This window comes from Mobula hypostoma, chromosome 12, assembly GCF_963921235.1.
Source record: "Mobula hypostoma chromosome 12, sMobHyp1.1, whole genome shotgun sequence".
NCBI lineage: Eukaryota > Metazoa > Chordata > Chondrichthyes > Myliobatiformes > Myliobatidae > Mobula > Mobula hypostoma.
In genome coordinates this window covers 14,642,991-14,669,696 of record NC_086108.1, presented here as the reverse complement: position 1 = coordinate 14,669,696, position 26,706 = coordinate 14,642,991, and the positions used below count along the sequence as shown (strand labels likewise).

At 42.1% G+C, this 26,706-nt stretch overlaps 1 protein-coding gene across 1 annotated transcript in view; it reads right to left on the bottom strand.

Annotated features, from left to right (window-relative positions):
* LOC134354620 (probable voltage-dependent R-type calcium channel subunit alpha-1E) overlaps positions 1-26,706 on the bottom strand; it is a 484,959-nt gene that overhangs the window by 113,699 nt on the left and 344,554 nt on the right. Inside the window, exons 26-28 of the mRNA XM_063063634.1 lie at positions 20,035-20,169; positions 16,739-16,940; positions 7,597-7,761 (exon numbers count right to left, since the gene is read on the bottom strand). Coding sequence (XP_062919704.1) covers positions 7,597-7,761; positions 16,739-16,940; positions 20,035-20,169 — 502 coding nt within the window. The remainder of the gene's footprint in view (positions 1-7,596; positions 7,762-16,738; positions 16,941-20,034; positions 20,170-26,706) is intronic.

Sequence of the window (26,706 nt, the reverse complement as noted above, 5' to 3'; positions counted from 1 at the left end):
TGCTCTCAACAGTACAACTATAGAAGTTTTTGAGTGTATTTGTTGACATGCCAAATCTCTTCAAACTCCTAATAAAGTATAGCCGCTGTCTTGCCTTCTTTATAACTACATCAATATGTTGGGACCAGGTTAGATCCTCAGAGATCTTGACAGCTAGGAACTTGAAGCTGCTCACTCTCTCCACTTCTGATCCCTCAATGAGGATTGGTTGCGTTCCTTCGTCTTACCCTTCTGGAAGTCCACAATCAGTTCTTTCATCTTACTGACGTTGAGTGCCAGGTTGTTGCTGCGGCACCATTCCACTAGTTGGCATATCTCACCCCTGGACACCCTCTCGTCACCACCTGAGATTCTACCAACAACGGTTGTATCATCAGTAAATTTGTAGTTGGTATTTGAGCTATGCCTAGCAACACAGTCATGTGTATGTAGAGAGTAGAGCAGTGGGCTAAGCACACATCCCTTACGTAGTTTTCTTCTTTCGATTGTTCTTTCTTTCCTCTTCTTTCTATGAGTGTATACCTCAGATAAATATTATGTGGAGATTTGTGACAAATATGATTATATGATATATATGTACAGTATCTGAAATACATCTTATAGATATGTTTGTTTGATGATGAAATTCAATAAAAAATAAATTACAAAAAAAAAGCACACATCCCTGAGGTGTGCCAATGTTGATCGTCAGTGAGGAGGATATGTTATCACCAATCCGTACAGACTGTGGTCTTCCGGTTAGGAAGTTGAGGATCCAATTGCAGAAGGAGGTACAGAGGCCCAGGTTCTGCAATTTCTCAATTAGGATTGTGGGAATGATGGATAGCTAAATGGTTCAAGTATATATCAAAGCATCATGCCCATAATCTAATCTAATTATCTGCTATTTTCATTCTTTGTGAAATTTGTCTGCCACCACACAGAAATGTGAAGTAACCCTAGTTTTAGCTCTCAAATTCCGGTAACACGTCATTCAAAGAAAGGTCTCTAGCAGAAGCATGAGAAACCAGTATCCCTATAATAGTCAACAAAACTGAAGTACAAACTCCATCAACAACCCCAATAGACAATGCCCAGTCCGTAAGAAATCTCACCCATTAAGGAAATGCAGAGGACTTAGACAGAAACCGCTAGCGTTCTGAAGACGCTTTCAAAAGGAGCAGTCAATATATTTCAATGTACTAAGCAAAAGACTGTGAAGCTATCACACACTGCACTGAGTTCAATAGCGACCAGCACATATTAGCATTTCATTCAGGGCTAGCACCTTGGGCTGCTACTAGTTCCAGCACAACAGGGAGCCTGCTGAACATCCATCAGATGTAGCTACTTCCTCATGCACAGAGGTACCAGGAAAGGGTTCCAAGGCAAATCCTGCTCTAAAATATATCTAATCAACATCTACCTGAGAGGACATCCTGAGCAAAAAATAAAGGCATCAGTGATATTGAATGACCAGACCAATGTATCATTGGCAAAATTGAGATTTGTATTCAAAGTTCTGTTTCCCCAGGCAAGCTAAAGACATGTTTTGGAACATCAGAAACTGCTGGAAGAAAAGCCAGTGGATTTGTCACTTACTCTTACCAACTCTCATAGAGAGTGACCATATTCCCAACCACAGGGGCGAAGTCCCAATTTCTGAAGCTGCATGTGGTCATTCTCATCCAAAGCATGTAGCTGACAAGATTCCCCTACTTGACTCTTTTGTTGAGAGTCTCCTGTTGCTTGGTACAGACACCATCCATTCACAGAAGGTAACTGAACTGCACCACGATCTGCACGATGCACCTCATGCCCAATGGCTGGACCTGGATTGGGTCATAGTAGGTGAAGTCTACATTGTCAGCACATTTAACGTCCTGGAGAATGGGCACCCAAGTCATTTCAGACCCTGTGAGAGTAGAATCTGTAAGGAAGAGAAGAGCGTAGGTCAGCAAACCAAGCACCCTGACGTACTTACCTCTGCTCAACCAGGTTTAGGCAAGCTGGTCTTCTGTCGCTTTGAAGGTGACGATGTGCTGGCACCTTTCATTGAAGATGAAATCTTCTTTTGAATCATGAACAAAGAATTGAGCAAAGACAAGTCAAACAGTTGGGTAGCTTCGCTTCCTTTCTGCTCTCCACAACAACTCCTACCAAATAACAGATAGCAGGCTCTCAGTCAACTCATGTCCCTCAGTTGGTCATTGGGAAGGAAACCAGAAATGAAAGATCATTATGTGGAGTTCATGCAGAGACTCTTCAGGAACAATTAGTGCCTCCACCAGATCCCAACAAAGAAAACCGGTATGTGTGCAACTTTGGTGTTTACTACCCCCAGAAACATGCACAAATACAAATTGTCTTTGATACATGTGCATAGTTCAAAGGCATATCACTGAACAAAGAGCTTTTGCAGGGTCCAGACCTCAACAACAGCCTGCTTGGGGTACTCATGCACTTTAGAATTGAGTCCTTTGCGGTGACGGCAGTCGTTAAACAAAAGGTCCTCTGCTTCTTAGTGAGATAGGATCATCAAGAGTATCTCAGATTCTTGTGGTTTCGTGATCACTAACAGGATGAGATTCTGGAGTACCATATGAGAGTTTATGTAATTGGTAAATGTCCCTCATCAGCTGTGGCAATTTATGACCTTAAGAGGGCAGCCATTGAGGGAGAGAAGGAAATTGGAACTGAAGCACAGAGGTACCTGAAGGCCACAGATGGTGCTGGGTATTGCAAAATTGGATTCATCTTAGGCAAGGCAAAACTTAACTCCCAAACCAGATCTCTCTTCTCTTTCCACTAGACATTACTGTGAGCAAGTATGTCATCATGGACAACAGTTTCAAGCTGAGCCTCTGGGACTGTCCTTCTTTTGCCAAAGACTTAATGAGACAATCATTTGACTTTTAGTTTCAATAGTTAAGTTGACATCCTATGGATTGCAGGCAAGGAGCATTCTGGCCTCTGGAGGTGCAGTTCATTTTATATGAACATCACCTCCTGTACGTAAGCATGAACTTGAAGCACACGGTGGAAAGACATCCATCTCCATCCACTCTTTATTTGCCCCTGAAACAGCAATATCTGTGTCTTAAGTTTTGTTAATATCAGCAAACATTTAGTAGATATATTTTGAAGGAAGTATTATGTTCATTGCTTATTGTTTTTAAGATACTATCACACCACAAATACATTCTTGGTTACACAGCATAGTTATGGAGTGTTGTGTGTGTGTATTGATTGCAAGAATAATCAGCAATATTAGTATATTCAGACATGCGGCGATTCTGTATTGAGTTAAATACGTATTTTACTTAACTGTCTGCAGTTTCACAAGCAAGATCTCATTAAAAGTCCTGAAGAAAGGCTCTGTCTCAGGTGATTTTTGAAAAGATGACAAACTCACTACATAGCTTTGCATATCCACACTTCATGGGCAGTTGATCTACTATTTACTATCTTTGTCTTACCCCTATTTGACTTCCCAAAATGCATTACCTTGTACATGTTGGGATTAAATTCCATCTGCCATTGAGCCATTGAGGGAGGTCCAAGATTTCATACAGTTTAGCTCTGTTCCACATCTTCCTTTAGACAGCCTTCATCACTATCCACAACACTATTGTAAGACCATAAGACCAAAAAATATAGGAGCAGAAGTAGGCCCCAGTCATCTCCACTCCCCTGCCTTCTCCCCATACCCTTTGATGCCCTGGCTACTCAAGAACCTAGCTATCTCTGCCTTAAAAACACCCAATGACTTGGCCTCCACAGCTGCTCATGGCAATTTCCACAGATTTACCACCCTCTGACTAAAGTAATTTCTCCACATCTCAGTTCTAAAAGGACGTCCTTCAATCCTGAAGTCGTGCCCTCTTGTCCTAGACTCCCCTACCATGGGAAATAACTTTGCCATATCTAATCTGTTTGGGCCTTTTAACATTCGGAATGTTTCTATGAGATCCCCCCTCATTCTCCTGAACTCCAGGGAATACAGCCCAGAGCTGCCAGACATTCCTCATACGGTAACCCTTATGAGGAAGTGCATGACCATACACTTTCCAGCATTGTACTATCCACTTTCTTTGTGTCATCTGTAAACTTTCTAATCGTACTTCACATTTTTGTCATTAATATATATCACAGACAGCAAATATCCCTACTCAAATCTCCATGGCACACCTCTAGACCCAAACTTCCAATCAAAGAAACATCATCCACCACAACCCACTGTCTCCTATTGATGGCTCTGGGCCTATGCTTGCTGGAGTTTCAAAGAATGAAGTAGGATCTTATTGAAACCTACCAAATATTGAATGGCCTAGATAGAGTGGACATGGAGTGGATGTTTCCTATAGAGGGGGAGTCTAGGGCCAAAGGACAGTTTGAGGACAGAAGGACACTTCTTTAGAACAGAGATGAGGCGAAATTTCCTTAGCCAGAGGGTAGCGGATCAATGGAGTTCAATGCCACAGGCTGCCGTGGAGCCCAAGTTATTTGGTATATTTAAAGCTGAAGTTGCTAGTTTCTTAATTAGAAAGGGTGTCATAGGATACAGGGAGAGGGCAGGAGAATGGGGTTGAGAGGGATAATAAATCAACTATGAAGGGATGGCAGAGCAGTTCTGATGGGTCAAATGGCATAATTCTGCTCCTACATCTTAATAATCTTATGACCAAGTGAATTTTGGATCCATCAGCCAGCCCACCTTATATCCCATGTGTCCTAATGTTCTGGATCAGCCTGCCATGTTGGAACTGCTTTACTGAGGTCCTCATAGACATTGTCTACCACCTTGTCCTGATCGATCTCCTTTGTTATGCCCTCGAAAACCTCAATTAAATTAGTGAGACAGGACATCCCTCACAGCCATACTGAATCCCTCCCTTACAACATATACATAATCCTATCTCTCAGAATTTTCCCTAACAATTTTCTTACTACTGACAAGACTTACCAGCTTGTAGTTACATGGTCTATTCCTGGTGCCCTCCTTTAATAAAGGAACAACATTAGTGTTCTCCAGTCTTTTGGGACCTCACCTGTGGTTAACGAAGATGCAAGAATCTCTGCATAGCTCCAGCAATTTCCTTCCTCACTTTTCACAACTTTCTGGAATAGATCTCATCCAACCCTGGGGATATTAAGCATTCCTTTATGCATTCCAAGATATCTGACATCTCCACCTTCTTAGTACTGACATGCTTCAAAATGGTTTATGCTATTGAACTCATCCTTCCCCCAACTTAGGGGGAATTGGGGGATGGCTTCCCCAAGTTAAGGACAGATCTTAATCCTTTACGTATGAATCGTACATAGTTATGGCCACTGTTCTCTGAGTGCTCACTTCAACAACCTGCGTGGTTTAATTACTTAATAGAAGGTCAAGTACAGCCAGTGTTAATCAGTAGCAGTCCATTCTACAGGAAGTAACCCAGCATTATCCAGTGGCATGGGAAGTAGTGCTGTGTACCCCAGAAACACCCAGTGTTGCTGCTGTAAAAAACAGTCTAGAAGGATGGTACTCTTCACTGAAGTGTTAACTATGTGTTATCCCATATTGCGCAGTATAGGCCAGGTGCGTGTGCTTCTGACCACCCCCCTCCTACTCTCCCTCTGGAATGGCCATGGCCTCACCCATGTTCCACAAGCAACACAGCAACATACACCTCAGTGTTACACTAGCCGCAAGTCACACAGCCATATTAATCCAAGTGAGGCAAGTTATATATTTCAAAGTGCAATTATCTATTAGCTAATTGACAGCATTCATGTATTTCTAAATAAATTGATCATTTAAAAAATTTTAATTACTTAGATGTTCACAATATCTCTGATAAATAGTGAAAGTGATGAGTTATCAGCAGATCATCAGACTGTTCTGTAGGTGGAGCTGGTGGTCTTTATTCAAGACTATAGTCAAAATGGTTTTCCCCATAGTATAGGTGTCTAAGACAAGAGGATATACACAGATTTAAGGTGACAGGCAGGAGAATTAAAGAGGTTATGTGAGAATTCTTTCACTCAGAAGGAGCTTGAGTCAGGAATTACTGCCTGAAGGGGCGGCGGAAAGAGATATTCTCACAACATTTAAGAAGCATCTAGCCAAATATTTGAATTGCCAAGGAATAGAAGGCTATGGATCTAGTGAAAGTGAATGAGAGTAGTATTGATAAGTACAACAGACGACGTGGGCATGCTGGACCAAAGGGCCTCTTCTTCTGCTCTTTGACTGTGCGACTCTATGCCAACAGATCAGCAGGGTGATCTACAGTTGGAACTGTAGTTCCAGTCCAGCCAATATTACCAAACACTACTTAGCATTGATCAGTTCTGAAACATTAACTCTGTTCTCTTCAGATGCTGCCTTAGCCACTGAGTATCACCCATGGCTAGTATTCTAAAGCAAATCCAATGAAAGTCAGTATCACCAAACACTCCTGGGATTCACCACATGTAAATTTTTACCAAATGGAGCAAGACTAACAGGGATGTTACCCAACAGAATGTGATCCTGCAATTTCTTCCCTTCCTTCAACAACCTGACATTATGGTCAGTTTGGGTTTGATAATCTATTAATGCCAAATCAATATTGGTTTTCCTTTTACAATGATCATCACATTTGATATTTTATACAACCACATTAACAATAACATTAACATGATCCCTCTCTTGTGTGAAAACAGGAGTAAAATACTTGTTAGGAATATTACCCACAAGACCTTTTCCAATGTTGGAATTGTGTTCATCAGTAGTATCCATGTACAGGAAATATCAACATTGTCTCATTGCATAGAGAGCAACACTGTGGAGCATAACATCACCCAACGTTGCAGATGTAACGTGGTCTTGAAGAATGATAGATTTACTCTCATTTGTCCTGCGTTGCTTATCTAACTACGTGTGATAACCTAATGTTAGAATTACACAACTCAGTAGGACTCCATTTTAGAGGAAGTTACTCGGGCTAGTCTGCAACTCTATCATTTTAATGGTAATTGGCCGGACAACCAAAGCTTCTGCTAAAGAATAGGGTTTAAGTTGAAAAAAGGAATGCGGGGGTCAGAGAGAAATTTATGAAATCTGGCTAAGTGTGAAATTTCACAATGAGGATCTCTGGCAGCTAAAGTCATACCTATCAAACATGAGGCAATCAAAAGTGGGGGTGGAAAAATAGACAAGAACTGTAGGAGCAGAGACTTAGAGTCATAAATTATGATGGCACAAAAACAGGACTTTCAGCCCAAGTCATCCATGCCCACCAAGAAGCCAACCTAAGCTAGTCTCATTTGCCTTCATTTGGCCCAGATCCCACCAAACCTTTCCTATTACTCAAACACCTCTTACAGATAGCTCGGGGGTGATGCAAATGTAATGTGAGGAATACATACAAAATACTGGATGGTGGGGCTCAGTAGGTCAGGCAGCATCTAGGGAGGGGAATAAACAGTCAACTGGCCTGCTGAGTTCCTCGAGCATTTTGTGTGTGTTGCTCAAGATCTCCAACATCTACAGAATCTCTTATGTCTCTCGCGTGAGGAGTACAACATTACTCAGCATTCCACGTCATGGCAGGCTTTGAATTTATGGCTCGCAGCCATGCTTACCTTCATCATGAGAACTACAGTGTTGAGCGCTATCATGGTCAGTATGGTGTACTCGAAGGAGGGTGACACCACAAAGTGCCAGACTCTGTACTGGAATGTCTGTCGGTTCTGTGGCATGTACCTCGTCAAGGGCTTGGCACTGATGGCAAAATCGATACAGGCTCTCTGGGGAGAAAACACACATACAAGATGACTTCTGGACTAGAATTACAACAGACAACCCTACACTGCGTTATTACCTTGCTGCTCTGGGCTTATTTACTCCATGCAATAATGTTGTGGAGATCACTTTGTGTCAGGAGTGGACCCAGTGAGAGAAGATGCGGTGTCAAGTTGGGAATGCTGTGTGAATGGTCAACACAGGAGGTTGGGGGTTTCCCGAGGGTGGAATAAAATACAGGACCAGATTGGAGGAAAACCTTGAGTGGTGATATGGAGCAAGAGGGGAGTTAGAGTAACTATAGGTAAAGGTTGAAATAATTGGATGAAGAGATGTCAAAACATAAAACTTTGGTTAGGCCACTCTTGGAGCATTTTGTGGAATTCAAGTTGTCGCATTAGAGGAAGTATGTGGAAGCTTTGGAGGGGGTGCAAAAGAGATTCACCAGGATGCTACTTGGATTAGAGGGCATGTGCTATTAAAAATTTTGGACAAACTTGGACTTTTTTTTCTGGAACATCAGATACCTGATAGAAGCTTATAAAATTACAGAAAACATATAGGCAGGGTCAGAATCCTTCTTTCAGGAGTGGAAATGTCAAATACCAAGTGGCATTGATTATGGTAAGAGGGGACAAGTTAAAGGGAAATGTGCTGGGCAAAGTTTCTTTTTATAAAGCAAAGAGAGCGCAGGGTGCTGGTAATGGGCTGCCAGGGGTGGTGATAAAACATATAGAACATAGAACATATAATAGTACTGCACAGTACAGGCCCTTCAGCCCACAATGTTGTGCCGATCCTTAAACCCTGCCTCCCATATAACCCCCCACCTTAAATTCCTCCATATACCTGTCTAGTAGTCTCTTAAATTTCACTAGTGTATCTGCCTCCACCACTCTCAAGCAGTGCATTCCACGCACCAACCACTCTCTGAGTAAAAAACCTTCCTCTAATATCCCCCTTGAACATCCCACCCCTTACCTTAAAGCCATGTCCTCTTGTACTGAGCAGTGCTGCCCTGAGGAAGAAGTGCTGGCTGTCCACTCTATCTATTCCTCTTAATATCTTGTACATCTCTATCATGTCTCCTCTCATCCTCCTTCTCTCCAAACAGTAAAGCCCTAGCTCCCTTAATCTCTGACCATAATGCATACTCTCTAAACCAGGCAGCATCCTGGTAAATCTCCTCTGTACCCTTTCCAATGCTTCCACATACTTCCTATAGTGAGGCGACCAGAACTGGACACAGTACTCCAAGTGTGACCTCACCAGAGTTTTATAGAGCTGCATCATTACCTCGTGACTCTTAAACTCTATCCCCCGACTTATGAGGGCTAACACTCTAAAAGCTTTCTTAACTACCCTATCTACCTGTGAGGCAACTTTCAGGGATCTGTGGACATGTACCCCCAGATCCCTCTGCTCCTCCACACTACCAAGTATCCTGCCATTTACTTTGTACTCTGCCTTGGAGTTTGTCCTTCCAAAGTGTGTCACCTCACACTTCTCCGGGTTAAACTCCATCTGCCACTTCTCAGCCCACTTCTGCATCCTATCAATGTCTCTCTGCAATCTTCGACAATCCTCTACACTATCAACAACACAACCAACCTTTGTGTCATCTGCAAGCTTGCCAACCCACCCTTCTACCCCCACATCCAGGTCGTTAATAAAAACCACGAAAAGTGATGGAAGCAAATGCGAGGCTGTTGAGACACACATGAATGTGCAGGATGGAGTTTTAATTCAAGACCATGGACAGCACAGGCAAAATGGGTTGAAGAGCCTCTAGCTGTGCTGTACTGTTCTGTGTTCTAATTTAATGTGACTGGTGTAACAGTAGGCAGTGAGAGGTGGGAGTTGAGATGGATGACTGCACTAATGGACAACAGAAGGGGACAGAACCAACGAACAGGGATTGGTGATGTCTGGATAGCCAGAGGCAGGAAACTGGTGACTAAATGAGAATGACCTTAGTCCACATAGAGACGAAAAGGTCACTATTGATGCAGAACCCTTGTGGGAAAGATTGTGAATGATGGCAGCGCTGTTTGGGGGGTTGGCTGGTAGGGTGTGGGAGAAACAGCAATCTGGAAGAAGCCACTGAATGATTACATTACAGCCTTTAAATCTGCTGCTTAGTTTCCCTGTCCCTTTAAGGTGGCATTGAGCACGTGCAGCTTGAGTGAGAATTGTGAATCATGAAGCAAGTCTGAAATCTGCAGTGGAAAGCTTGATGTGAAGAGATTATGGCGAGAAAAGTATGGGTACATCAAAAGTGAAAACTGAAATCAGTTGGCTTTAAGAGGAGTCAAAACCTGTATTTTTGGCCTCTGAAACCTGCCCAACATTTTAGATGATCACAGCGCAACTTCTAAACAGTCGTTTTTTCTGCCCTGTTTCATTGTCTTTGGGTTCCCTTAGCATTCAGAGATCAAATATGTGAGGTGTTTGAATATACGAAAGAACTGGCACGCACACCATCTGAGGTACAGAATTCCAACAATTCACAAGACTCGACAAAGCCCTCAGCCTCACCAACTTTTACTGATGCACTATAGAAATCATCCTCTACAGATGCATCACAACCTGGTTTGGCAACTGCTCAGCCAAACTTTGCAAAAATCTGCAGAATAGTGAATATAGCCCAGCAAATCAAACAAATGTGTAACCTATAGAGACCAACTATATTTCCTACTGCCTTATAAAAACAGCCAGCATAATCAAGGACCCCAGACATTCTCTTTTCTCACCCCTAGGTAGGGCAAAAAACACAAAAGCCTGAAAACACATATTGCCATGCTCAAGGAAAGGTTATAAGACTCTTGAACAAACCTCTTTTTATCCTAAAAGATGGACTCTTGATCTCTCAATTAACTTGTCATGGTCCTGGCACTTTGTCTCCCTAAACTGCACTTTCTCTGTAATTGTAACACTATATTCAGCATTGAGGTTTCTTTTTACTACCTCAATGCAATTATATATGGAATGATATGCCTGGATGGCTTTTCATTGATACATGCAACCATAAGCCAATTATCAATCACCACCAATTACCTTTACAGTATCTTAAAATGACATTCCCTAATGTAATTCTTCGCAGCCTAAGAAAACAGCCTCTTGGTATCTACTATGTCAATCATTCTCACAACCTTACACATTTCATTGAGACCACTGACCATCCCTTTCCATCCATTGATGCTGCCTGACCCACTGTGCAGCATCTGCAGTCTCTAATGGCTTATTGAGAATTGGAATTGGTTTATTATTGTCACGTGTACCAAGATACAATGAAAAGCTTGTCTTGTCTGCTGTTCTTACAGGTCAAATCATTACACAGTGCATTAAGGTAGTACAAGGTAAAACAAAAACAGAATGCAAAATAAAGTGTAACAGCTACAGAGAAAGTGCAGTGCAGGTAGATAGCAAGGTGCACAAGGTAGACTATGAGGCCAAGTCTATCTTATTGTACTAGGGAACCATTCAATTGTCTTTCAAAGGTGGAGTAGAAGCCATCCTTGAGCCTGATGGTATGTGCTTTCAGGCTTTTGTATCTTCTGCTTGATTGGAGAGTGGAGAAGAGAGCAAGTCTAGGTGGATAGGGCCTTTGATTATGCTGGCTGCTTTACTGGGGCAGTGAGAAAAATAACTATATCCATAGAGGGGAGGCTGGCTTCCATGATGTGCTGAGCTCTTTCTTACCATCACAAACAAGCCACAATGCACTCAGTTAGGATGCTTTCTGAGGTTTAACAATAGAAATTGGCAAGAGTCAACGGGGACATGCCAAATTTCTTTAGCCTCCTGAGGAAGTAGAGGCATTGATGAGCTTTCTTAGCCATGGCTTTTACATGTTTGGACCAGGACAGGCTCTTGGTGATGTTCACTCCTAGGAAATTGACACTTTCAACCCTCTCGACCTCAGCACCACTGATGTAGAGAGGAGCACAGTATGTGCACCACCTTGATTCCTGAAGTCAATGAGCAGCTCTTTTGTTTTGCTGACACTGAGGGAGAGGTTGTTGTCATGACATCATGACACTAAGCTCTCCATCTCCTTCCTGTGCTCTGACTCATTATTTGAGATAGTGTGCAAACTTGGGAATGGAGTTAGACTCTAGCCACAGAGCCGTAAGTGCATAGGCTGTAAAGTTGGGGACTGAGGACGCAGTTTCTGGGGTACTAGTGCTGAGAATAATTGTGGTGGAGGTGCTGCTGCCTACCCTTACTAATTATGGTTTGTTAGTGAGAAGTCAAAAATCCAGTTGCAGAGGCAGGGCAATTACTTCCAGAGTGCATTGTTGAGTTTGCTTAGAAGTATAATCTTGAAGGCAGATTTGTGGTTCATGAACCAAAGTCTAACATAGGAGTCTTTACTGTCCAGGTGCTCCAGAGATGAGTTGCAGCGGCATTGCAGTTAACAGAATACTTTACAGTGCCAGCCACCTAGGTTCAATTGCTGCTGTTGCCTGTAAGGAGTTTGTATGTTCTTCCCGTTACCATGTGGATTTCCTCTGGGCGCTCTGGATTTCTCACACATTATGAAGACTTAGGAGTTAGAAGGTTAACTGGTCACATGTGTATAATTGGACAGCGTAGGCTCTTCGGGCCGAAAGGGCCCGATCCTGTGCAGTATTTCTAAATAAATACAGGAAGATGACATCCTGTTTCAGTAGTAGGTGAATTGCAGTGGGTCGAGATGGGGTGGAGTTAATGCCTGCTATGATCAGTCTCTCAAAGCACTTCATGATGATGAATGTCAGACCCACTGGGTGGTAGTCATTAACCATCTCTCATTCTTCTAGATTCTAGTGAGTATCAGCTGATTCTACTCAGACTCATCTCACTCGTTTCACGAGTTGTGGTGAGATTTGAGAACAATGTCTCTTAAGGCTTCCATATCTAAGGAGGCTAGAACTAGAGACCATACTCCAGGTGTGGTTTCAGTAAATCCCTTCTATGTAGCTGGTTTGCATAGGAAGGAGTTACTTGCAAGCTCAGTGAACCAATGGAAACCATCACAAAATGACAGGCTTTCATTCCTCTTTAATCCAACTTAATAGAAACAGCAATTGCCATAAACACTTGACATGTCAAACTCACTGCTCCTTTCTCTGCCTAACCTGTATTTTATGTTTTTTATTTCAGGTCTTCAGCCTCCACATCAGGAAGCTTCAAAGAGAAAGTTTTCGGACAGGGAAATAGGTCCCTGGAAATGTGCTGCCCGAAAATGGCAGGTGCACATACGATAGCAAAGTTTAAGAGGAATTTAGAAGAGGCAGGGGATGGAGAGATATGGAGCACATGCAGGCAGATGTGCAGTTTCATTTGGAATCATGGCTGGCAAAGACATGGATTGCAAAGGGGCCTGATCCTGTATTATGTTCTGTAATGTTCTGACTTTCATTGACTGAAGAATGCAGTTAATATGGAATTGGTCATAGTGTCACAGTTATAAAGCACAGAAACAAACCAACTCATTCATGATGACTGTATGAGATAGTCCCAATTGCCTGTATTTGGGCCACAACCCTTTAAATCTTTCCTATCCATTGACCTGCCCACATATCTTTTAGACATTGTTATTGTACCCACCTCTACCACTTCCTTGAGCAATTTATTCCATATACCCTCCATCCTCTGTGTGGAAAAAGTACCTCTCAGCTCCCCCTTAAATCTTCGCCTCACCTTAAACCACTGCCCATTAGTTTTAGAAGCCCATGCAAATAGTTTATTACTGAAGGAAGTGAGATTGGAGATCTAGCAGCACATGAAGCAACTGAAAAGTAAAAGAATGCCGGTGTGAAAATCTGAAATTATAAGAAGTGCTGGAGGTGCTCAGGAGGTCAAGAAGCATCTATAGAGAAAGGATGGTGTAGGTGTTTCAGGTGAAACATTTGAATAAAGTTTCTGATTCTGATGATAAGTTTATTGGAGGGAACTCTGTTTCTCCCTCCATAGATGCTGCCAAACCCACTGATAATTTCCAGCAAGTTTCTGCTTTTAGATGGATAGAATGGGACATCATGGAAACAAGCCATTCAGTACACTGCAGCAACCATCTGCTGAAAGCTGAGTTCTTAGAATCATAAGCTGTGCACCAGACATTCCATCCCATAAATGCCAGCCAAAATGCCTGTCTATATTTGCCTCTACTGGGCTCGCATATACCTTTCCAATATAACTATCTGTCCACATGCAGTTTAAACATTGTGATTAAATCTGCTTCTATCACCTCCTATGGCAACTTGTTCCAGATAACCAGTACTCAGCGTGAAATCTTCCCCTTTGGATTTTACTTACGTTCCCTGCCCCCAACCCCACCACCCCGAAACCTGTGCCATCTACTTCTAGACCCCACTGTCCTGGGAAAAAGACTATGACTATCCAATCTATGCCCCTTTATAATCTGATAAACCTTTATAAGCTTCTTACGTTCTACTGAGAACAACCCCAGCCTATCCAAACATTCCTTATAATTATACCCCTCCATTCCAGGCAACTTCCCAGTGAATCTCTTCTGCAGACTCTTTATTACTGCCACAGATTACCTGTAGTGTGGTGACCAGAACTGTACATAATACTGTGTAATCCAAATGGAGTCCAACCAATGTTTTGTATAGTTGCAAAATGATATCCCACATCTGATTCTCAATGCATTAGCCAAAGAAGGCAAACATACCTAATGCCTTCTTCACTCCCTATCTGCCTGTATCTCTACTTTCAGGGAGCTATGGACTTGCACCCCAAAGTCTCTCATTACATCACCTTTCCTAAGGTCACAACTAATTCGATAGGTTGTCCAGAATTTGGCCTCCCAAAGTGCATTACCTCACACCTGTTTGGATAAGTTTCATCTGTACCACTTCCTTCCAGCAGGTCTGTGTCCCACTGTATCTTTAGACAACTGTGTCCACTATCCATGTTGTGTCATCTGAAAACTTACTAATCATAACACCTATGTTCTAATCCAAGACTCTTATATACAATATACAGTGCCTATAAAAAGTATTCACCCTCCCCCCCAACAGGTTTTCATGCTTTATTGTTTTACAACATTGAATCACAGTGGATTTAATTTGGCTTTTTTGACACTGATCAACAGAAAAAAGCTTCCTTCTGTCAAAGTGAAAACAAATCTCTACAAAGTGATCTAAATTAATTACAAATATAAAACACCAAATAATTGATTGCATAAGTATTCACCCCCTTTAATATGACACACCAAATCATCCCTGGTGCAGCCAATTGGATTAAGAAGTCATGTGATTAGTTAAATGGAGATCTGTATTTGCAGAACTGTGTGCAGTCAAGGTTTTTGTAGTAAAAGTACACCTGTATCTGGAAGGTCCAACAGCTGGTGAGTCAGTATCCTGGCAAAAACTACACCATGAAGAGAAAAGAACAAGCAACTCTACAAGAAGGTTATTGAAAAACAAGTCAGGAGATGGATACAAGAAAATTTCCAAGTTACTGAATATCCCTTGGAGTATAGTTAATTCAATCATCACAAAAGAATATGGACCAGCTGTAAATCTGTCTACAGCAGGCAGTCCTCAAAAACTGAGTGACCGTACAAGAAGGGGGACCAGTGAGGGAAGCTACTATGATGACTCTGGAGTTTATCATAGTGGCTGAGATGGGAGAGACTGTGCATACAACAACTGTTGCTTGGGTGCTTCACCAATCGCAGCTTTATGGGAAGGTGGCAAGAGAAAGCCACCGTTGAAAAAAACACATGAAATCTCAGCTAGAGTTTGCCAGAAGGCATGTGGGAGACTCTGAAGTCAGCTGCAAGAAGGTTTTATGGTCTGGTGAAACCAAAAAATTGAGCTTTTAGGCCATCAGACTATACGCTATATTTGGCATAAGGTGGTGGCGGCTGCATCATGCTGTAGTAGTAGTAGTAGTAGTAGTTGTCATACTTTATTGATCCCGGGGTAAATTGGTTTTTGTTGTGGGGATGTTTCACTGCAGCAGGCCCTGGAAGGCTTGTGAAGGTAGAGGGCAAGATACAGGGAAATCCTGGAGGAAAACCTGAAGCAGTCTGCAAGAGAACTGCAATTTGGGAGAAGATTTGTTTTCCAGCAAGACAATGACCCCAGGCATAAAGCCAAAGCTACACAGGAATGGCTTAAAGACAACAAAGTTAATGCCCTGGAGTGGCCAAGTCAGAGTCCAGATTTTAATCCAATTGAGAACTTGTGGCTGGACTTGAAAAGGGTTGTTCACTCATGATCCCCATGCAATCTGACAGAGCTTGAGCAGTTTTGTAAAGAAGAATGGGAAAAATTGCTGTGTCCGGATGTGTAAAGCTGATAGAGACCTATCCACACAGACTCAAGGCTGTAATTGCTGCCAAAGGTGCATCTACTAAATACTGACTTGAAGGGGGTGAGTAATTATGCAATTAATTACTTTGTGTTTATTTAATAATTGCAATAAATTTAGACCAACTTGCAGAAATTTGTTTTCACTTTGACTTGGAAGAAGCTTATCTGTTGATCAGTGTCAAAAAGCCAAACTAAATTCACAACTGTGATTCTATGTTGTAAAACAATAAAACATGAAAACGTTCAAGGGGGGAGTGAATAATTTTTATAGGCACTGTATATAAATACATCATAAAGAACATACATATAACAACTGAGGCCCCAGCACTGATCCCTGTGGTATACCACAGGTTACAGACCTCCACCCAGTAAAACACACCTACACACCAGTACCCTCTGCATCCTATCACCAACTCAATTTTGGATCCAGTCTGGCAAAACACCTCAGTGGAAAGGAAACAGGTCATGAAAGGAAAAAAAGAATTCTGATGGATTAAGAACTGTGAATGTGAATTATAAAAGGTAGGAAGCCAGGGAGTATGGATTGTGGAGGGTGTGGTAGAATGTGGTGTAAAGAGCGGATGAGGTATGAAGGGAATAAGACAGTGAGATGTGCAGCAGAGTGAGTGAAAGTTCAAGACAAGGAAACCTCATTTTTCTCTAGGCTGCTCTCCTCCAGCATCTTGTCTCCCTGCTCCTGGAAGGTGATGATTATCAAGGCCACAAAGATATTGACAAAAAAGAAGGGGAATACAACAAAATATACAACGTAGAAGATGGACATTTCCATTCTGTTCCCTGGGATTGGTCCTTGGTCAGCCTCAGTCACATCCACGGAATGCTGTAGAACCCTGACAGAACACAAGAATTCAACATGTTAATAAAGACTTTTAAAATGGGATACTGTGCATGCAACTCAAAGATAAGGTTGCAACATCCCTGACAGGGCAGCCCACGGACACGGATGTGGGGAGCCCCAAGTATCAGTAGGTTTTGCTTTGTCCTAGGTAAATGTGTCAGGAACTACCCGTACTGTGTTGGGTGTCGCTCTGTCTTTCTTACTCAGGGTGATATCTGCACACTTACTGATTCTCTATATCCCTTCCCCGGGGTGGGGGGGATAATTATACTGTTTGGTTTATCCCAATCACCCTCTGAATGGAAATTACCACTTGGGTGTAATTCTGTGGTCTCCAAGAAGACAGGGACACAACAACATAGGAGCTTGTGTCAGTCCTGAGATCCTGCACTCCATTCAAAATTCACCTAGATCATGCGTCTTGTATCCCAAATCCACCGTTCTGCCTCACATTCTGAAAACATTCCTGAACAAAAGTCCAGTCTGAGAACCAGAATGGGGATTAATGATTACTTGGAAAAGCAGGGACTATTCGTAGATAGCCAGTGAGAGTTTAGGGGCAGAACCTGTCCGACCAATTTGAATGAGTTGTTTTGTCAGAGTCAACAAATTGCAATGATGAGGGCAGTGAGCTAACTGAGATTTACATGGACCTCAGTAAGGCCTTCGACAAGGTCCCTCAAAGACTAAAAGGCTATGGCCCACCGGATCCAGGACAAGCTGGGAAACTTGATCCAAATTTGGCTTGGCAATCAGAGAGAGTGATGGTAGAGTGTTGTTTCTGTCAATGGATGCCTGTGACCACTGTTTTTCTGGGGGATTGGTGCTGGGACTTTTGCTATTTGTAATGTACACATATCGAAATGTACAACAACATGGACATGGACGTAGTAGCATGATCAGTCTTGTGTAGGTGACACAAAGATTGGTGGAGTTGCTGACAGTGTGGAGGGTACTTTTAGTTCACAGAGTGATATCCATGTGTTAGTGAAGTATACTGAGAAATGGCAGATGGAGTTTAATTTTGATAAATGTGAGGCAATGCATTTTGAACTACTAATTAGGATAGGACATACCCTGTGAATGGTAGAGTCTAAGAAAGAATTGAAGAATAAAGGGATCTTGGGGTACTGCCAGAGGTCCTTGAAGGTAGTAGTGCATTTAGATAAGATAGTGAAAAATGTAAATGAGATGATTGTTTTCATTGGCCATGGCATAGATCAGGTGTTCCCAACCGTTTTTATGCTATGGAGCTTTACCACTAACCGAGGGGTCAATAACCCCAGGTTGGGAACCCTTGGCAAAGACCATCTTAATATGATGTTACAGCTTTAAAAAAAATTAGAAGTCCACAGCAAGAGTTCTGGTTCTTACAATAAAGGAAGGATGTAGTCGCACTGGAAAGGATGCAGAGGAAATTCACCAGGATGGTGCCTGGATTTGAAAAGTATGGTTACAAGAAAAGCATGCATAGGTTGAATTTTTTTTCCCTTGGAGTGGAGGACACAGGGATATAATGGGGATAGAAAGGATAGGTAGTGAAAATTGTGGGGTAAGATTAGAGGTGGGAAGGCTAGAGAGTATCTGAGAGTACGCAATGTACTTTGCAAAGAGTTGGCAGAGGCAAAGACTCACAACATTTAAGAAGCATCGAGGCAAGTACTTGAATTGCCAATGCATAGAGGAATATGGATCTCAAGAGGGTATATGGGAATCAATAGTTGTATAGACATGGTGGGTCAAACGGTTTGTTTCTATGCTGTGAGAGACAGGAAATGCTAGCTGTTTTCCTGGATTGGAGGAAGTTAAGAAATGATTTTTCAGGGGTACAGATGGGGAAAGCCTTCCTCAAGTCAGAGGCAGATAAAACCACGGGCCATAGATTTGGGGTAAGGGTTAGAGATTTAGAGAGGATCGGAGGGGAACCTTTTTCACCCACAGAGAGTTGACACACTGTTGGAGAGAGCGGCGGAAGCAGATTCACTGGCAGTATTTAAAAAGTGTCTAGATAAGCATTTGAATTGCCAAGGGAAAGAAGTGCTGGAAAAAGGGATTAATACTGATGTGTGACCACTGGTCAGTGTGGATGTGATGAACTAAACGGATCGTTTCTGTGCTCAATGACTCTGACATTCAGTGCAGTCTTCAGTGAGTGAAGAAGTTCTTCATGATACCATACCTGAAGGACACAGCCCCAATTTTTTAGTTTATGCACCTCTATTCTAGACTTTTCCAGCAGAGGAAATAGTTCCTAATCATTCCCTTTAAACATAAGAATGTAAAAAACAGAGGCAAGAGCAGGCCATCTGGACCATCAATTTTGCTCCATCTTTAATAAGATGATGACTGATCAAGCTGTGGTCACAGCTCCACCTACCTGCATTTATCCCATAACCTCAAAATGCCCTGCTATGATATTGCTTCCCTAGGCACAGAATTCCATGGATACATTACTCTTGGCGAAAAGCAGTTTCTCTTTATTGCTGTCTTGAATCTATTCCCCTGAATTTTGGGCCTCACTTACCAGTGGAAACAACTTTCCTGTCTCTATCTTGCCTATCCCTTTCATAATTTTATATGTTTCTATAAGATCCCCTCCCATCCACCTCAGAATATCACCTGTTCATACTCCATACACAAGGAAATGCTGAACAATGAATACAGCAATCTTGGAAGCCACAATGTTCACATAGTGGAAACAAAGTTCAAAGTTCAAAGTAAATTTATTATCAAAATACACATACGCCACCATATACAACCCTGAGATTCATTTTCTTGTGGGCAATCACAGTAAATACAGGAAACAATATAGATTGAATGAAAGAATGCACATTACAGGGTGGACAACAACCAATGTGCACATAAAACAAACTGCAAATACAAAAAGAAAGAGGGAAAACAATAATAATAACAATAATAAATAAGTAAGCAATAAATATCGAGAACATGAGATGAAAAGTCTTTGAAAGTGAGTCCAGTTCAGTGATGGGGCGAGTGAAGTTGAATGAAGTTATCCCCTCTGGTTCAAGAGCCTGATGGTTGAGGGTAATAACTGTTCAAAGGCTAACATTGATGGAAATACTCACTGTGGCCAGCCTTCTCCAGTGGAGACAGTGAACAGTGTCAGCAGGGCCCAGATAACATTATCATAATGGAAGTCATAACGTTTCCACTCTCGGTCAACAACTTTATTCTCAGTCTCGTACAACACAAACTGGCCTCTGGAAATGGGTCAGACGAAGAATTTCAATTACTATCTGGGTAGTTGCATGTATACAGACGCAAAAACACTTACAAATGCATGGAACGTATGCACTTGCAGAATTATCCACACACACAAAATCGTTAACTGACTTAGAGTGACTGAAGGTCAGTGCACCAGTCCTGATGAGCGAGAACTCCAATTTTCATACAGAATTCTAGAAATATATAACAGAGACATGTCCCTTTCATTCCAACTCGGTCTTACTGACCGGAATGCTCATCTATGCTTATCTCATTTGCCTGTATTAAACCTGTGTCCCTATCTAAGTAGCTGTCTTTTAAATGGTTTAATTAGGGGTTATTAGAGATAACTGCTAATATCTCCTTTAAAATTTCCTCCTCACGCTTTAAATGCACACCTTCTAGTTCTAGACTCGCCTGCCCTGGGACCAAGACTCTATCCATCCAATCTATAGTCCTCAGTTCTATAAACCTCCATACGGTCATCTCTCAGCTTCGTACATTACAGCAAGAACAAATCAAGCCTATCCAGTCATTCCTCATCACTCTGCCCTCCTGGTGAACTTCTGCATTCTCTCTATCACTACCTGTACTGTGATGATCAGAACTGCACAGAATGATCCATTAAGTCTAACTAATTCTCAATTAGTATTTTGTACTTTTAGATCCACTCAATCTTGGCAGAAGGCTAAATGTGAAATGGTGGGTTGGGGCCATACATGTTTCTCTGGTTGATGCATAAGAACACCCAGGTCTTGTTACACCCCCCCATTCAGCAATATGATGCCATTCAGATAATAATTCTGGCCCAACAAAATCAAAGACACCATTCACCCCAGACATTCTCTTTTCTTCCCCTCCCATCAGGCAGAAGATATGAAAGCATGTACCAAAGATATAGATTTAAAGATTAGCTTTATTTATCACAAGAACATCGAAACATCCAGTGAAATGCGTTGTTTTTCATAACACCATTGTGCTAGTGGTAACCTGGAAGTGTTGTCATGTTTCTGGTGCCCACACAGCATGCTGACAGCTCACTAACCCTATCCTTATGTCTTTGAAATGTGGGAGTAAACCAGAGCACCCTGAGGAAACCTATGCAGTCACAGTGAGAACATACAAGCTGCTTATAGATAGTGGCGGGAACTGAACTCTGATCAATGATCTGGTGCTGTGAAGTCAGTGTGCTAACTCCTATGCTACATGCTGTCTCTACCAGTGTCAAGGACAGTTTCTATCCTGATGATATAAGACTATTGAATGATTCCCTAGTATGATAAGCTGGACGAGACCTCACAATCTACTTCAATATGGCTTTGTCTGCCTGCACTGCACATTCTCTGTAACTGTAATACTTTATTCTACATTTTGTTATTGTTTTCCCTTGTACTGACTTGATGGACTGATATGATGAAATGATCTGTATGGATGGCATGCAAGGCATGTAACAATAATAGATCAATTTATCTATTCCCCTTCTTGTTGTGGCCACTAAAGTGGATAATGTCACAATTATCCACCTGACATTACATTTGCTGTGTATCTGTCCACTCCCTTATGCTGTCCAAATGAACCTGTTAATATTCTGCATCGTCCTCAAGACTCAGCCTCTCACCCAGTTTTGTCCAAGTTTCTTTATTGGGGTCCCAGCACTGATCTCTTGCTACTGTAGTGGTCACTGCTGCCACTTAGGAAATGACCCATTTATTCGCTTTCTCTATTTCCTATCTGTCAATCAGCCTTCTCTCTATATCATCACCTTATCCACAATTCCAAGTGCATTAATTTTGGACCTAATCTCTTCTGTGGTATCTGTTTGAGAGCTTTTTTGAAAACGCAAACCCACTTGTTTTCACTCATCTACGCTGCTAGTTGCATTTACGAACAATTCCAGCATATTTTCGTTGTGGATCTCAAAGTGTAGTTGTTTCAGAATGTGGGCTTTGGTGAGTGAGGAAGCTTTGGTCAGAGGTTCAATGGGATGTTCTCAACACTAGCCTTTGGTTGGACAGTGTGACTGACATTGATAACAGTCACAATGGGAATAGTTGGTATTTTTGTCTTTTTTTAACAACCCAAATAAAGTTTGGGAACAGATTGGATTACATTTTAATAGCCAGTTCTCAATTACACAAAAAGCTGATAACTCAGTTCCTGGTGGTAGAGTCATAGGGTCATACAGCATGGATACAAGCCCAATGATCCATGCCAACCAAGATTCACATCTACATACGTAAACTCCATCGGGCCACATTTGGCCCATGTTCCCCTAAATGTTTCCTATCCATGTACCTATCCAAGTACATTTTAAATGTGGCGAATGGACCTGCCTCAGCCACCTCCTCTGGCTGCTCAATCCAGATGCCAACCATCCTCTGGGTGAAAAAGATGCTCCTCAGATTCCTATAAAATCTACTCCCTCTCACCTAAGCCTGTGTCCTCGAGTTCTGGACTAAATCTCTCCCCTCTCACCAAAACCTGTGTCTTCAAGTTATTGAGTAAATCTCTCCCCCTCACCAAAACCTGTGTTCTCCAGTTCTTGATTCACCTTCCTGAGAAAAAGACAAGAGTCCATTCATCCTATCTATGCCTCTCATGATTTTATACACTCTATAAGGTTACCACTCATTCCCCCTTGCTCCAATAAACAAAGTCTCAGCCTGCTTAACCTCTGTACATATCTCAACCCCATGAGTCCTGGCAATATCAATATCCCTCTGCATTCTTTCCAGATGAATGGCATCTTTCCTAATGTACCACCTGATGGACTAGATGACTATGGAAGTGAGGAGAAAGGGCAACAGTGGGTGGAAACTTAGTGTTGGGGTGCTCATATGGCTGTAGATGTGAACCCAGAATAAGGTGTTGATGCCAGGATCATGGATCACAGAACAGTCATATTGTATTCTAATGGGTACACGGACAGAGATTATGATCCATGTTCCCAGAGGGAGTTTTCAATGAGGCCATATAGAGACTGGGAGCAAAAACGGGGATGATCACAGTAGTAGAGTATTAACTGGGAAAACCTTAGTGTGAAAAGCTTGGAGAGGGGAGCATTTAAGGCACATTGAAATGTCTTCTCACAGTGACTGCTGAATACTTGGGACTCTCCATACCAGGGAGTTGTGAAGATGAAGTGGAAGTAGATAACTTATTGAATAACGGTGAGAATGAGGACTCTGAGGATCTGACACGAAGGATTTGAGACAGATGGTGGGGCAGATACAGAGGCCAACCAGCCTACTGCTGCTCCTGTGTTCTTGCTCTAATCAGTGTTTTATAAAGGTGTTCTACAGCCTCCCAGTTCTCATATACTCTGCCTTGGATAATGAAGGGAACTATCCCATATGCATTCCTTCACTACTTTTTTCATTTCTGCTGCTTCCATCTTCAGGGAATCTTGCCCCATCATAAGACCATAAGACATAGGAGCAGAATTAGTCCATTTGGCTCATCAAGTCTGCACCGTCATTCCATAATTTACAGAGAAACTGTAAATTAATGTCATTAAGTTACAGAGAAAGGTTGAACAAGTTGGGTCTTTATTCTTTGGAACGTAGAAGGTTGAGGGGGGACTTGATAGAGGTACTTAAGATTATGAGAGGGATAGATAGAGTTGACATGGATAGGCTTTTTCCAATGCGAGTGGGGGAGATTCAAATAAGAGGACATGAGTTGAGAGTTAAAGGGTAAAAGTTTAGGGGTAACATGAGGGGGAATTTCTTTATTCAGAGAGTGGTAGCTGTGTGGAACGAGCTTCCAGCGGAAGTGGTTGAGGCAGGTTCGATGTTGTCGTTTAAAGTTAAACTGGACAGCTATATGGACAGGAAAGGAATGGAGGCTGAGTGCAGGTCGGTGGGACTAGGTGAGAGTAAGAGTTTGGCATGGACTAGAAAGGCCAAGATGGCCTGTTTCCGTGCTGTAATTGTTATATGGTTATATACGGTTATAATGGCTGATTCATTATACTTCTCAACCACATTCCACTGCCTTCTCCCCATAACCTTTGATACCCTGACGAATCAAAAAACTATCAACCACCTTATGGTCTTGTACAGGGGTAGGCAACCTCTGGTCCGCGAAGGTATTTGACCGGCCCGCGAGCAAATATTGAGATACTATGCTTATCTGGCCCACGAGTGATCTTTCCTTATTCTGAGTGTTTCACTCCACCACACTGATGGACATGTATGGCGTCTTGTTACATTGGCCCCAGGTCCCATTTTGTTCCAGACCAAACACTGGTATATACAAATGACAGGAAGGCAGACTACCTTATTAATATGTATTAGATACTCTCTGTGCACACACAGGTTTTCAGATGGGATTGTTCAAATTTGTAAACAGAAACAGCATCATTGTGTTTTAACAAGAAATCCACGCTAAATATCCAGATATTTACAAGTATTATGATACTTGTTGAATAACTCGCTCTTTGAAATAAAATCAAAGAAAAAAATTCCAATGGCAATGAATGCAAAACACAGGAAGATAGATGCTGAGTGCCGAAAAAGCAGTGAAAATGGAGGAAATACCCGTGCCAGCTACGAAGTCTCAGAAAAGGTGAAGCCTTTTACAAATGGAGAGTTTGTCAAAGAATGTTTACTGGCAGTGGTGGATATTGTTTGTCCTGAAAATAAATCTTTATTTGCACTTATCAGCCTGTCAGCAAGAATGATCACACAGCGAGTTGAAGAAATGTCAGCAGATGTTAAAAGTTGCTTAAGGGATACCTGCATCAAATAGCATTTTTTTTCCAATTGCGCTTGATGGGAGTGTGGACTTGAGAGACACTGCTCAACTTGCAGTGTTTGTGCCAGGAGTAACCTCAACTTTTCACATTTGTGAAGAGTTTATTCAATTAGTTCCTATGAAGGACACGGTTACTGGAGCAGACATTTTTGAAGCTTCGCTGAAAATGATGTCAGAAATGAAACTTAATGTGTCGAAGCTAATTGACATCACAACTGATGGGGCACCGGCAATGGTGGGACAGAAGAACTAAATTGAGTTCTTTGATTACTAATTGGCATCTTTGGTTAAGCACAAATGATTTTCTAGCAAGTGTTATTCATTAATTTGAGGCAAAACATAACTAGATGTATTTGAATGGATAATTCCCATATTTCAAGTTTTTTTATGGCATTTATCTGGCCCACTGTCCGCTTAGTAATACGTGATCCAGCCCGCAGAGGCAAAAAGGTTGCCGACCCCTGGTCTTGTAGTTAATACTGCATTTGCCTTCCTTAACACCACTCAACCTACATGTTAACCTTTAGGGAATTCTGCACGAGGATTCCCAAGTTCCTTTGCACTTTTCCCTCTTGCTCAAAGTGCTAGGCATTTTCCTGAATCTTTTCTGCCAGTGAGACTTTGTGCCAGCAATTTGCCCTCCTAATTACCCTCGACACTACCACTCCTTTCTCCCCTACTTTTTCATTCTCTTCACCTTCCATTTGCTTCTTTTTTTTCCACTTCATCTAGTGCAATACCTTTGACTTGGGTTCCTGGGACTTGCTGTCCTTACTTTTCAGAACATGTTGACCCTCTATTGTTATTTCACTTTAAGACTCCTTTCTAAATGCAGATACATCTACAAATAGCTGATTCCAGTCTGCTTTTGCTTTCCGCACCTCATAGAATCCTGTAACATATGTGTGTAACAGACATATTAAAAGGGCAGAAAAGAGACAAACAGGCATTTTCATTCTACCTCATCCATGCTGACCAAGATACTTATCTACACTAGGCCCATGTCCCCCTATGCCTTTCCTTTTTTTTTCTTTTTTGGCACGTGCCTGCATGCATGCGGCCGTGATGATGTCTTTTTCATGGCTTTTACAAGGCGCAGAGCGAGAGCGAGAGGCTGTGTGGCACACCACTCCTCATTCAGACATTTTCGCAGTATTTTTCCCTTTTATCTTACGAGGTTGAATTGCGATCTCAACGTTCAACTCGGCACGGATGGAAAGCATACTCGGGGGCGGACCCAACTGGTTTCGAACCCGGGAACCTCTGCTCCCGGGTCCGGCGCCGATGTCATTGTGCCACCAGCCTTTCTTATCTAAGTATCTGCCCAAATGTTGCACCCATCTCCACCACCTTCTTAAGCAGCTCATTCCAGATAATCACCATCAGCTCTGAACAGTCAACTTGCCGCTCAGAACTCCTATAAATGTCTCCCCTCTCACCTTAAACCTGTGCTCTTTAGTTCAAGACTCCTCAGTAATGGAGAAAAGTTCCATCTGCCTTATCTACAATATGCTCCTGAAAATCTTATAAATCTTGCTAAGGTCACCCCTCAGCTTCCTGCATTCCAATGAGAATAAACCCAGGCTGTCCAAACTTGCCTATAACTACAGCCCTCCATTCTAGACAACATCCTGGTGAATCTCTTCTGCACTCTCTCTATTGGAATATCCTTCCACATCCTTCCTGTTACCATGGCGACCTGAACTGTACACAACATTTCATATGCAGTGTAATCAGCGTTTTGTATAGCTGCAATGTGATGTGTCAAATCTTAC